This window comes from Xyrauchen texanus, chromosome 40 (genome assembly GCF_025860055.1).
Source record: "Xyrauchen texanus isolate HMW12.3.18 chromosome 40, RBS_HiC_50CHRs, whole genome shotgun sequence".
NCBI classification, from domain to species: Eukaryota; Metazoa; Chordata; class Actinopteri; order Cypriniformes; family Catostomidae; genus Xyrauchen; species Xyrauchen texanus.
The window spans coordinates 5993605-6006825 of NC_068315.1; the positions used below are offsets into that span (position 1 = coordinate 5993605).

The following is a 13221-nucleotide window of genomic DNA, read 5'->3' on the forward strand; positions in this document are numbered from 1 at the left end:
ACTCACTCAGACAGCAGAGATATTGAGAAGTATTTCATTTCACATCTTCATATATACAGTAAATATATATATTTAAATTAAATTAAATCATTTTTCAGTAAAATGAAAAAAAAAAAAATTATATTATATTATATTATATTATATTATATTATATATATATATATATATATATATATATATATATATATATATATATATATATATATATATATATATTTTTTTTTTCATTTTACTGACCAACAAAAAGAAGTGATGCTTACATTATTTTACATTTAACAAAATATTTCAATACATTAGAGATGCATATATAATGTTGGAAGTTTATTCTGCTGTGCTCATAGTGCCAAATTGAGCTAGAACCAACCAACCAAAACGAGTCCAACATTTCACGCAGGTGTACAAAATCTCCTAAAAACAAAGCTCTTATAAGATTTGGGGGGCCATTGAGATCAAATGGCATTCTTGCATTAAAAAAGGCTAGACACCGCGCAACGAACGTAAAAGAATGCAAGTACTTGAAAACCACATTAAGATGCAGTATTAATTTTAAGCACAAACCACGGCACAATGATCAAAGACGTATACAATGCAAAATGACTGAAAACACTGTGCTCAACTAAATATTTTAAAAACCACACTGAACACCATCTAATGCTTCACTGTAAAACTTCACCAAAAAATACCACTGTACATTCAAGTCTCAAGGTTCCAAAAGCACTAGTGTCTGCCTCACTTGTTACTCTCATTTAAAACAAAATAAATAAAACCCCTCGCTCAGCAGTATGTGACCAAGTTGGAGTGCTACATGGTTTGGTTCAGATTGTGGGAGCTACATTCTTAGCTACTGATTTTAAACATTTAAACTTCTCCTAAAGGAAGGCCACCTGATGAAGGGATGAAAAAAGGAGGACGATAAGGAGACAGAAATGCAAACAGACCGATATCATCCTATAGTCTTGATTTGAATTCCACTCGATTGCTTGCTTGCTTACTGTGTGCGCTTTGACCCGTTTTCTTTGGAGAGCTCTGTGTGAAAGCCTGAAAAATGTGCTGGTGTTTAAGAAAGTGTAGGTGCAGCAGAGACAAAAGGCTTCATGCACCTGCAGGGCCCACTCTGACTAAAAAAGGGTTAGAAGAAGAGTCGCCCCATTCATGCTGGTAAATCTGTGGTAGACAGCTGTAATGAGAATCTCCTGTCTGAAAACGTCCATCACATGTCAGAAAATACAAATCAGTATGTATATATAACGTTATAGTTGAACACACATAGACACAAGTTTATACCCCATGCAACAGACACCAAAAGCACCTTTTTTGCATCAACGTGAGTGAGATTTTGGATAATGTGGAACCCACTCCATGCAATTAATTTCCCAGTGATTTACGTGTGTACATGGAGTTACGAAACAACAGGACAGTGAGCTTGATACATACTGTAACATCAGGTAAACCTCTTTAGGGAGGTGTGTGTGTGATTTAAAGTTCCAAGTTCAAATTTGTTCTCACTGGCAGAGAGTAATCATTTAAAAATAAAATCTCTTCATAATAAAAAGGTCAAGTCTAGCTTGGCCGTTGCAGCTGACACGCAAATCATATGTCAGACCCCATCTTAGCAAGTGCCAGTACCAGAGCCAACTCGGTTATCATGGCCCACACACGTTCTGTATGTGTGATGGTGGCCACTGGAGTCTCCACAGTCGAGTCTCCTGTGGAAGTCCCATCAGTTAAAGACTCTTAAGGCAAAGGATGGCACAAGCGGAGAGACAGAAAGAGAGCGAAGAGGGGCGTTTCAGGAAAGGCTGACAGCATTAGCTCATAGCTGGTGTACTATGCTGTCAGCATGATTGATGGATACAGAGCCATCCTGTCTCAGTCTCTGCCATTGGAATGTAGTGCTGAGAGATCCCACCTCATCCTCTTCATTCTCCTGCTCTTTTGCGAACTCCATGAAAACCTGCATAATGCAAAAAACAGGTTTCATTTAATTACCCACGATCAGGCAAGATAGACAGTTAGACAGTGCAGATGAGATATTTCAAGTATTTGTCTAATATAAATCAGTATTTCTTGCTTTCCAGTAAAATGTCTGAACATGCCTCACTAAATGTATTCTTTTATGTATTACTTTAACTAGTGGTCCAGGTTTTTTATTGGCCGATGCTGATACCCAGACAGCAGAATAGCTGATGGCCAATATAAATGCTGATAAACATAATACAAAACAACAGCCAAATCGGATGTACACAAAATTTCTACAATGAAACACTTATGCAACAAGTACTCAATTAGCATAACCTTAAGAAGAAAAAAAAACAACAACTTGAAAACAGAGTGTTTACTATCCATTGACAAATCTATTGAGAGATTTTGGAGCTGACACAAGGGAACGTTAACAGTTCTGTTATTAAGGCCAAGGGAACACGGTTATTGGCTGATGCAGATAATTGCAAAATGGACAATTAATCGGTCTATCGCTAATTTCAACTGTCATTTTTTTGCAAAGCAAGGAGATTAATTGGCAACATCAAGGCAGCTCAAATGAATACTCAAAAATGACATTTTAAAAACATTACTGCTAACATACCTGTTCAAGAGTTGACTGGGAGAAGTTGTACTCTTCAAAATTAAAGTTTTCTTTAGCTGTGAAGGAGAATTAAATGAACAAATATGTATAGTGATGACTAATGCTGCCAGAGAGATTTTACAATACACAATGAAAAAAAATTAAATAAACACTATTTCTTACCACTCTCTAGCTGGGCAAAGGACTTGGCTAGTGACTTCACATCTTCCATTGGGATTTTATACACCATCAGGGTTGCAAAACTGCAAAGATCCAGAACATTTTATAAAATATCTCTTTAACTCGGTGCTTTTATGTCAAGCCTTCACCTTTAAGTGTTTTACAGTGATCCAGTTTGACACTTCTCATATTTTTTCATTTCTCCTAAACGTCACATTAGTTGCATACACAAATTCAAACACATACCTGTCCTGACGAGCAGCGTGGGGAAATATCTTTAGAATCTCTTTGTGCAATAGCGCCACCTGCTGGAGACCCGTGAGCTCCTCCCGGAGATTAATTTCAAGGCTGTAGCCTCTCCCGAACTTTCCCTTCAGGTGCTGAATTGAACCAATACACCTGTTGGAGGTGACATTTCAAACATTTTATATCCTCTTCTCTACTTAACCCATACGCTCCAGTTTCAAGCAAGGAACGAGCCAATTGTTATATTTAACTTTTGAGGCTTTGATCTGATCCCAAACCCTAAGTTTCTCACCGTAGCTGACCAGAAACCATAATGGCCACACGGTCGCAGACAGCCTCTGCTTCCTCCATGTAGTGGGTGGTTAAAAGGGCCCCTCGCTGTTTGTTCTTAAAGGCAGCACGGATTGCCCTCCTGTCAGAAGGGACAAATTATTTAAAGCCTCCTTTGTTATATCTACACCATAAGATTATAAATAGTGAAAATATACCTGCCATGGCATGCAGTTAAATAGAAATACTTTCAATAGAATTACTAAGACAAAAAAGGTGAATAGAAGTTATGAGCTTTACTGGCAGTAGTGCAGTAATTTTACCACATGCGATGCTTCGATTTGGGATCCATCCCTGCAGAAGGCTCATCCAATAATACTATTGGAGGATTTCCCAGCATGCTTAGTGCAAAGCACAACTATATTGAAAAACAAATTAAAAAAATGAGGTCACATTTACCTTCGTGCTACAAAATTAAGCAGATGAAATACAGTAATCTCAATGGGAATCGGTGCAATTGTGTATTTCGCACAATGGACTTCCAGTGGTGAAGACTGTCCCCTTGTGGATTTAGTGAGGAGTTCAAGTTTGGTGAACTTTGATAAGCAAATTTGTCACACAGACCAATAGGAAGTTACCTGGTTTGGCAGTGACCTCTGTGTAGGTGGTGCTTCATATACAGCTACACTGAATGCTCACAATTGAGAAGAATATAATTTTAGCGGCAAGATTGTTTTTAACTTCACTCTCACAGAGTATAAAGAGCAGCATTAAAAAAAAAAAAAAAAGAGGCTGCTTGGCAATTCGTTTTTTTGCTGGTTTCACACAAGCGCAACGTCCACCCACGCCGCCTTTGCCTGTGGAATTCGCTGTGAAAAGGTAAATGTGACCGTACCTTTAAGCACACGGTACTGTCTGTTTGCTTTAATAAATATTTGATCAAACTATCATTTTTGACAAACCTTCCTCTTTAGCCCTGCAGACAGGTTTTTTGCCTGTTTATAAAGATGATCCTTCAGTTCCAGTGCACTCACAACCCTGAAAGGACAATAATTGGAATAAGCAAAGACAACATTAAAATTCTGTGGATATCAAATATTGACAAGTGGTTAAATATTGTGAAAAAAAAACAAAAAACACTTCTGCATATACACTCAACAAGCACTTTATTAGGAACACCTGTAGAGTGCTGTGCAAAAGTTTTAGGCATTTGTGATTTCTTAAAAAAATATAAATGACAAATAGTTTTCATTGAACAATTAACATCATACAAAGTCCAGTAAACAGAAAAAAAAGAGCTAAATCAATATTTGGTGTAAAAACTTTTGCCTTCAAAACAGCACCAATTCTTCTATTTGCACCTAGATGCAGTTTTTCTTGGTTGTTGGCAGATAGGATTTGCCAAGCTTCTTGGAGAATTTGCCACAGTTCTTCTATCCATTTAGGCTATCTCAATTACTTCTGTCTCTTCGTGTAATCTCAGACTGACCTGATGTTCAATGGTGGGGGGGGGATCTGTGAGGGCCATGCCATCTGTTGCAGGGCTCCCTGTTCTATTCTATTCTATTCTATTTGCAAAAGTAATGTTTGGGAGTATAACATTTATATTTCCTGTTGACACACTAAAGTAGCAGATATAAATAACTATCTTAAGACAAATGTTTTTGTGAAACATCTTATGTGCCTAAGACTTTTGCACAGTACTGTATATTGGCTGACTATCTAATTAGCCAATCGTGCAGCAGCAATGCAGAAAATCACACAGATACGGGTCAGGAGCTTTAGTTAATATTTATATCAACCATCAGAATGGGGAAAAAGTGATCTCAGTGATTTTGACCGTGGCATGATTTTTAGTGCCAGATGTGCTGGTTTGAGTATTTCTGTAACTGCTGATCTCCTGTGATTTTCAAGCACAACAGTCTCTAGAGTTTACTCCGAATGATGCAAAAAACAACCAGTGAGGGGCAGTTCAGCAGACGGAAATGCCTTGTTGATGAGAGAGGTCAACGGTGAATAGCAGGACTGGTTCGAACTGACAGAAAGTCTACAGTAACTCGGATAACCCTTCTGTACAATTGTAGTGAGAAGAATAGCATTTCAGAATGTGAAACATGTCAAATGGGCTACAACAGCAAAAGACCACGTCAGGCACATTATTAGGACCATAGTATTCCTAATAAAATGCCCAGTGAGTGTAGTTTGAAACCCTGATTTGTGCAATAGTTTTCACTCCAAAGAACATTGAATGTGTGTCTTTATTTCTTTTAAAATATGGCAAACCAATTTACACCCTATTCATGGAAAATGCCACTATAAGAAAAGAATTATAAAATCACAGCTTAAGGAAAGAGAGTTACCGCTTAATTATGTTTGGAATATCACGTTGATTTAACCCCTTGATGGCAGCGTAGATCTCCAGGTGCTCCTGTAAAGTGATTCTAGGCCACAGAGGGTTCACCTGAGGACAGTACCCTACTTGCTCCAAGGGTTTTTCCACTGGCTGGAAGTCTGTGCCGTAATCCCCCATCAGGATCTGAAAATATAAAATCAACTTTGTTGTTGAAAAATCAACAAAAACTTTGTTGTACAGTCAGATGACTCTAAACAAGTCCCATATATATATATATATATAGACTTCAACCAGGCCCAAATTTTACAGAGAGCTCTGATGATTTCCACAAAATTGGAATATCAGCTACACATCCCCTGTGTGATAGTTTATTGAATATTTTGACTTATTTGCTAATGTTTTCAACTTCCAGTAAGAGTGTAGTAAATTCATGTTGAAGAATTCTGTAGATTCCATCTGGGTCTATGAATAAGCAGCAGGAAACTAACTGATTACAAACCTGTCCAGCAGTGGGTTCTGTGTCTCCTGACAGCATGTGCATGATGGTGCTCTTTCCAGCTCCATTTGGTCCCAGCAGACCCAAAACCTCACCTGAGAAAAGGTAAATTTTTCATTAACACGTGTCTTGCCCTCTCTAAAATAATTACTTGTATCTAATCAGAGACTCTACCTTTGCGAACACAGAAGGAGATGTTCTTAGTGGCCACATTTCTTCTCTTGCCAAGTGCAAAACCTTCTCTCTTGCCTTTGTACTGTTTCCTAAGGTTGCTTACCACTACCACAGGTTTCTGTTAAAATAAAAAAATTATGTTTGTTGTCCAAAATAATATTAAATATGGAGCAACACAAAGTGACTTGAGAGAGGCAGTGAGAGAGAAAAATTTAAAGAAATTATAGGGGACATACTTCCTCACAGCACTGACAGGTCAACGCCTCCTTCACTCGAGCTTTCTCCACCTGAACATCCTCATCATCGCTCAAGTTCTCCTCTGGGTTCCGCTGAACTTTGCTCTTTGTATTGGAGGAAATCCTTAAGAACACATAGGTGGCTATGGTAATGTTGTACTTTATTTGCCATGAAATTCCTACAGACAGTATTGTGTGCTATTTCAAGTCAAAAAAGTTCTAAATAAGTAGTGACATCTTGAAAAAAGAAACTTCTATACATCAATAGGGATGGGTATCACAAGAATTTAACAATTCTGGTTCTGATTCAGATTTCACTTAATTATTTTCAATATTTTTGAGGAATATTAATTGGAATACAAAAATTTGTCCTAGCTATAAACTAAACAAAAATTCAAAACATTTAATACTATACTTGGTAACATATTACTTGAACAATAGTCACAGTTGCATTTAGGACCAAGGATGTTTGGCTACATATATAATAATACTAATGTTGCGTGCATTATAGATCTGAAAAGAATAAAAGGATAACACAACGCAAGATATTGACTTGATACAAACACACCCAGATGGTATGTAAACTCTTGAATAAGCGATATAGATTTTCATATCATGTGATGTTAACATTTATTGTGCCAATAATAACAAATGAAATACGTCATGTGCAGACAGATAAGGCCCTTGTTTAAATATTTGAATTAAAACTATCTATTAGTAGCTTATAAAGGAGGATATACACTGTATGTTGTACCTGCAAATTGCCTACTCATTTTCAATGGTGGAGCTGACAGAACAGAGGCGGAGCCGCTGTCAAGCACGTTCAAGAAAATGTTTTATCTTTCTACGGCTGCCACGTGTCATTGACCAATCAAAGATAACTTTAATCAACCGGCACTAAGCTTTTAACTGGTTACGTTTTCTTCAGAACAGTCTGTACTTGCTCCCTAGTCCCTATATAGTGCAGCATGTGCACATGCTTGTATATTACTTTCCGAAAAATATTGTTTTTTTAAATAAACAAGTATGAAGTGTCTGTAGAGTCAGACCTGCAGAGCTGGTCGTTTTTCATGGTCTGCCCTCCATATCTTATCTCCAACCATCTCAGTATGAAGAGCAGCAGGATACACTGGATATACGGCTACAACAACAACAAAAACCTTCAGTGTAAACAAACACATTCTAACAGACTTTGAGCCGATAAAGTGATATTTAACTCACAGCCACAATGGAGATGAAGAGATTCTTCCACAGGAACTCCACCTCATGAGTGGAATGAAGGAAGGTAGCCTAAAAACAGAAGGACACATTGCAGCAAACCAGCTTCCACAACATATTATCCGGAACTGAGTGCATTTAATCTACTCTATGCTTGTAAACACTGAATAGATAGATTCCGGCAAGTAGTAGTGTTACCATGGTAATGCAGTTAAGGCAGCCCATAAGAGGGTAGAGCGGACAGAAAAAACACAGTGCATTGTGTAGGACACGAGCCAGACCAGAGCTTTCATTCACAAGAGCCAACTGGACTATAGATGCAGAAACCACGCACAGCTATGGAGAAACAAACATAGAAAAACATAGCTATGATATCGTCCAATGGACTAATATTATATATATTTTTTTAAATCAAGCAAACAACTTTCATATCCCTGAAACCAACCGACTGTGAAAACACCCCATTTTCCTAAGATATTTAAAAGACCATTGGAAGGTTGTGGGGAAGTCTCTCAAGGACTCACCATCATGGAGACCACTGAGAAAAAGTCTCTGTTACTCTGGACTCTGACGAACATGAAGGAAACACAGTAGGTGAAGAGAACCATAGCTGGAGAGAAGCCAATCAAACACAGAGCCTGAAATTAAAGAAAATATTGTGAGCTATGTCATCTCTGCCTCTACCTTCATGCTTAAATATGCTTACATAAAGTGCATGTCTTGAATGTGCTTGCATGTGGGCCCAGTATCAGTCACACAGCTTATAAAAGAGAGTGTGATGTGTTTTCTTACCACAGACATGATGTTATGGGAGGTTAGCAGGTCTGTAGAATGGAAAGCAAACAGGGTGCTGGTCATACAGATTAAGATGAGATAATAGAAAGGGACATCAATGGCTGCCTGACCACACCAGTACGCAGATGGGACCAGACCAGAGACCCTTAGAGTCGAGCGACACTTCAGCTGATACAAATACAGTGAAGATAAAGCAGTTACGGAACATTCATTAACATAGAAATATCGCTTTTGATAAATCCAGTACTGCACACTCATGATTAGGGTTGTTTAATCACTTAGACAAACCATCGCCACATTAATTCTTTACACCCAATGTCAGAATTATCAATTGGATTTTCTGATCACTGTAAATGTGCGGTCACATTTACCTTTGCATGGCGAAATAATGCAGGCAAAGGGGGTGTGGGCGAATGCGGAGCGTGTGTGAAACCAGCAAAAAATAACTGCCAAGCAAATTGTTTTTAATGATGCAGTTTATACTCTGGGAAAGAGAAGTTAAAAAGAAACTTGCTGCTAAAATGACAACCTTGTCCATTGTGAATATTCAGTGTAACTGTATACGAAGCTCCAACCACACATAGGTACTACCAAACCAAACAACTTCCTAATGGTGAACGTGGTGAATTCGCCTGTCTCCGCGAGGGGAAATTCTTCTCCTCCGGAAGCCCATCTTGCGAAATTCAGGGCCGCGCGTATTCCCATTTGGATGACTGTATTTGCCCCCAATTTTTCGCAGTGCAAAGCTAAATGTGACGCATGCTGCTTGATATAGTACCTCTCTGTCTCTCGTGTGGTCCATGGCAAAGTATGCTGGCGTCCCAGCAGCCAGCATCCCCAGAAGTACAGCCTCCATGTAAACCAGAGCGTAGGATGTCTTATCTGGGATTTGCTAAAATGCAAACAGTGACAATAAACTCATCAACAGTAGTAAATACAGGGTTTCCACACTTTTGGTACCGCAGAAATTATTTTCCATCACCTTCCTGGTGGTTTGTGATTAATAATCATTAATGTTATGACATATTCACTAAATGTTCTTTTTTAGACCGATTTGTAAACCAATTTGACTGATTCAATAAAAAGAACCAACTCCAAGAAAGATTCGCTCACAAATGGAACATCATCATGGCTTGTGAGCAAGTTTTACTCTACCAAGATCAATATATATCCGATTACATATTTTAGAGCAGAACTAGAAAAATATATTTCATAATAAATATTTCCATTACCAGGGGAACCCTGTAAACAGGTGCAGTAGTGACTTCAGTGTATTAATGCAGTGCACTTACATACTCAAATGGTTTGGTCCATGTTTTAATACGTCCTGTGCCATTCAAGCCCTTCAGGAGGGCGTTACTGAGCACATTAACAGCCATGGGCAGGGAGTGTACTGTGGTACTGTTAAATGCCAAGATGTAGGACAAATCCTGTCCATCGCAAAAAGAGAAAGAGAGAGAGAAGACTGGGAAAGTTTAAGATGATATACATAGATGGTATACATTTTCCGATGTTAAAATACATTCTGCAATCCCAGCTTAATATGTAGAGATAACTAAGCAAGTCATTTTCCCAAAAAGTTAAAACACTGTGGCGATATGAAACCTCTAGTTTCTGGCAGGACTATACGTTTGATCAAACAATGGAAAACAGAAGAGTTCGACCGATATTATTTAAGATTATTTTATTTACTTTTAAGGGTTTACATAGCATGGCTCCTCCCTATATTACGGATCTCCTTCAGCAACACACGCCTTCTAGACTACTGAGGTCGTCACAGAGTTTATTTTTAACGATCCCCAAGTCCCGTCTTAAGTCAAAGGGAGATCGGGCCTTTTCAGTGGCGGCACCACGGCTGTGGAATAGCCTTCCACTACATATTAGGTCTTGTACATCAGTTGATGTTTTTAAATCTTATTTGAAGTCTCACCTTTTTTCCACTTACTTTTAATTGTGCTTAATGTGGGTTCTTATTTTATGTGTTTTTTTTATATATTTTATATATTATGTATTTATATGATCTGTTTTTGCTATAATGTGAAGCACTTTGGTCAACATGTGTTGTTTTAAATGTGCTATAGAAATAAAATTGATTGATTGATTTGATTGATTGATATATCCATTTTACCAATTAATCAGTGCCAATGGTCTCTTTTTGGAACTATCCTGCCAGATTGGCTGATTTCAGTATTTCTGTAACTGCTGATCTCCTGGGATTTTCACGCACAACAGTCTCTAGAATTTACTCCAAATGGTGCAAAAAACTTCCAGTGGTGGCAGTTCTGTTAAAGGAAATGCCTTGTTGATGAGAAAGGTCAACAGGGAATGGCCAGACTGGTTCGAACTGACAATGTCTATGGTAACTCTTAACCGCTCTGTACATTTGTGGTGAGAAGAATAGCATCTCAGAATGCAATCTGAGGTGCGGGTAGGTTCTGTTTTGGTGGCACGAGGGGGACCTACACAATATCAGGCAGGTGGTTTTAATGTTGTGGCTGATCAGTGTAAAAATATAGAGTATTTATACATTATATATAACTCTTCAACTGGTGAATATATAGTTTATTAAAAAAAAATAATAATAATAATTTGGTAAATGCATATAGTGCGTTGTAATGGAGCCAAATCTCTGTCATTTCAAAATAGGAGTCACTGTGTATTTTGGGCACCAAATCTTTATTATTGGTATTATTTACAAATTGGTGGTTATTGGGATGTTTGTAGCACTGTAAACTGCTTTTGGGATTTTATTAATTTTGGACGTTTGGAGCCTGAATGACTGTGCTCTTCAAGGTAAGTATAGATCAAGATATTTTTTTTATTGTTCTATGAATCAATTTTAAACACTATTGGCTGATTAATCCGTTATCTGCCATTTCCAACACCTTAGTTATCGGTATAGGCAAATTTGGTTTAACTCTAGAAGACAGGAGAAGATTGTTTGGGAAAACATTTTGAAAACAGTTATTATATTTTCAATTCCGCTTGGTTACGCTAGATGGTGCAGTAATTTCACTCACTATGATCCTCGCTTTGATGCAAGTCGTTGGTACAACGCGCTCAGAAGAGACTGTGCACTGAAGAACAGAAAATCTGACTTGATGGCGTGAAACGAGCACCTTTATGAAGCACAGGACGTAGCTCCATAGGGGCATCGCTTAAGTGCCATTAGCCAATACATGTAAGTGATCGCATAAGGGCTTTAGGCCACATGACACTCAGGGCATGTCCCAAGAGCTCGAGCTCGAGTTCATACGAAAGGGAACAGCAAGTATTTCTATAACTGTTACAGACAATTTATTCCAGAATGTTCTATGGTTGTGTAACGTTAAAACAAACAGCAGTCATTCATAAAACTAAAACCATGGATAAAGTGTTTAGAGGACACAAGTGCACCAGTGATAAAAGAAAGAACACAGCTGCAAGTTTTCCTCTCACCTTACTGGATCCAATCACATTGATAGCAGCGCTCACAGGTGCAGCAGACATGTAGTCCAGCTTCTTCATCATTTCCACCTTAATGTCCTGAGACGCCAGATTCTGGATGAACCCTGACAGATCCGAATCTGCCACAACACACACATTCCAGATTAACAACATCAAGAAAAATATGCTGATCCATCAGTTTAACACCACCATTAACCGTATGCCTCTAGATGGACTTTAAAGTTAAATAAAGTTCTGCCACGGACCAGTGGAGTTATGCACAAGCAGGCTTGTGGTGTACTTGTGTGGAGCCTCATTGCGGTGCAGCAGGTATATGGGTAAAAACAGTCTTTCAGGAGAGTGAAACTGAATGTTTCCTGTTGCCACAGACAAAATCAGCATTGCAGACAAGAAAACCAGGAACAGTGTCACACTGAGGAAAAGAGAGAGGAGGGGAAAGTTCAAAAAGATGTATCCATTGAAAGAAAGCAATAAGCCACAAGAGGCAGTTTATTACAGTGAAATTACCACAATCAACAGCCGTTATGAAGCACAAAGAGAAGCCTAGTTCTTAAAACACCTTTACCAGAAGTATGATCCCCATACTGTAACATACGGCCCCTCATGGTTTTTATAAAACCATGGCAACAGCAATATGATATAGACACCAAGGTTTAATAAATAATTATATGTATAATACATAATTATATGTATAATAAATAATAATATTCATTATTATTATTAATAATAATAGTAATATTAATAAAAAAATATTGACAAACAACCTTGCCTCAACATTGTTGTTAACAACAACAAAAATAATAATAAAAAAATAATAATCAAAAAAAGAGAAAAGAAACTAAAATAGTATATTAGCATTTTTTTTGACTGTTTCTGGATGCCAAGCAACAAAACAAATTATTACATTAATTTAGAATACACCTTATGAAAAGTCAGTCACACAGCGTGTAGTGTGTATGCACTTGTAAAAGGCAAAAAAAAAAAAAAAAAAGAAATACAAATTATCAACTTGCACTCGTGAGTGTCCCCTCACTTGTATATGATGGGTTTCCTTTCTCTCTGCAGGTTGAGCATGTGCAGCCAGGCCACCGTGCTGAACTGCTGCCTCCAGAGTGCATGACCGGTTACTCCATCCTGTCTGTTGTCTGAAAACGTCAACAGCCTTTGATCTGTATCATCCAGCGGGGAAATGTTGCCTCCTCCTTCCACCTTCTCCTGGTTAAACACACTGTAGTCTGTCAAT

General features: G+C 38.0%; 1 protein-coding gene across 1 annotated transcript in view; it reads right to left on the reverse strand.

Annotated features, from left to right (window-relative positions):
* Positions 1 to 244: 244 nt before the first annotated feature.
* The window catches only part of LOC127633440 (cholesterol transporter ABCA5-like), a 36939-nt gene continuing 23962 nt past the window's right edge, over positions 245 to 13221 (reverse strand). The window contains exons 19-39 of the mRNA XM_052112530.1: positions 13012 to 13213; positions 12224 to 12390; positions 11970 to 12097; positions 9824 to 9961; positions 9310 to 9423; positions 8529 to 8699; positions 8261 to 8374; positions 7935 to 8072; positions 7740 to 7808; positions 7568 to 7659; positions 6519 to 6642; positions 6283 to 6400; positions 6112 to 6203; positions 5620 to 5795; positions 4222 to 4297; positions 3583 to 3677; positions 3282 to 3401; positions 2990 to 3142; positions 2747 to 2826; positions 2585 to 2640; positions 245 to 1954 (exon numbers count right to left, since the gene is read on the reverse strand). Coding sequence (XP_051968490.1) covers positions 1814 to 1954; positions 2585 to 2640; positions 2747 to 2826; positions 2990 to 3142; positions 3282 to 3401; positions 3583 to 3677; positions 4222 to 4297; positions 5620 to 5795; positions 6112 to 6203; positions 6283 to 6400; positions 6519 to 6642; positions 7568 to 7659; positions 7740 to 7808; positions 7935 to 8072; positions 8261 to 8374; positions 8529 to 8699; positions 9310 to 9423; positions 9824 to 9961; positions 11970 to 12097; positions 12224 to 12390; positions 13012 to 13213 — 2564 coding nt within the window. The 3' untranslated portion in view covers positions 245 to 1813. The remainder of the gene's footprint in view (positions 1955 to 2584; positions 2641 to 2746; positions 2827 to 2989; positions 3143 to 3281; positions 3402 to 3582; positions 3678 to 4221; positions 4298 to 5619; positions 5796 to 6111; positions 6204 to 6282; positions 6401 to 6518; positions 6643 to 7567; positions 7660 to 7739; positions 7809 to 7934; positions 8073 to 8260; positions 8375 to 8528; positions 8700 to 9309; positions 9424 to 9823; positions 9962 to 11969; positions 12098 to 12223; positions 12391 to 13011; positions 13214 to 13221) is intronic.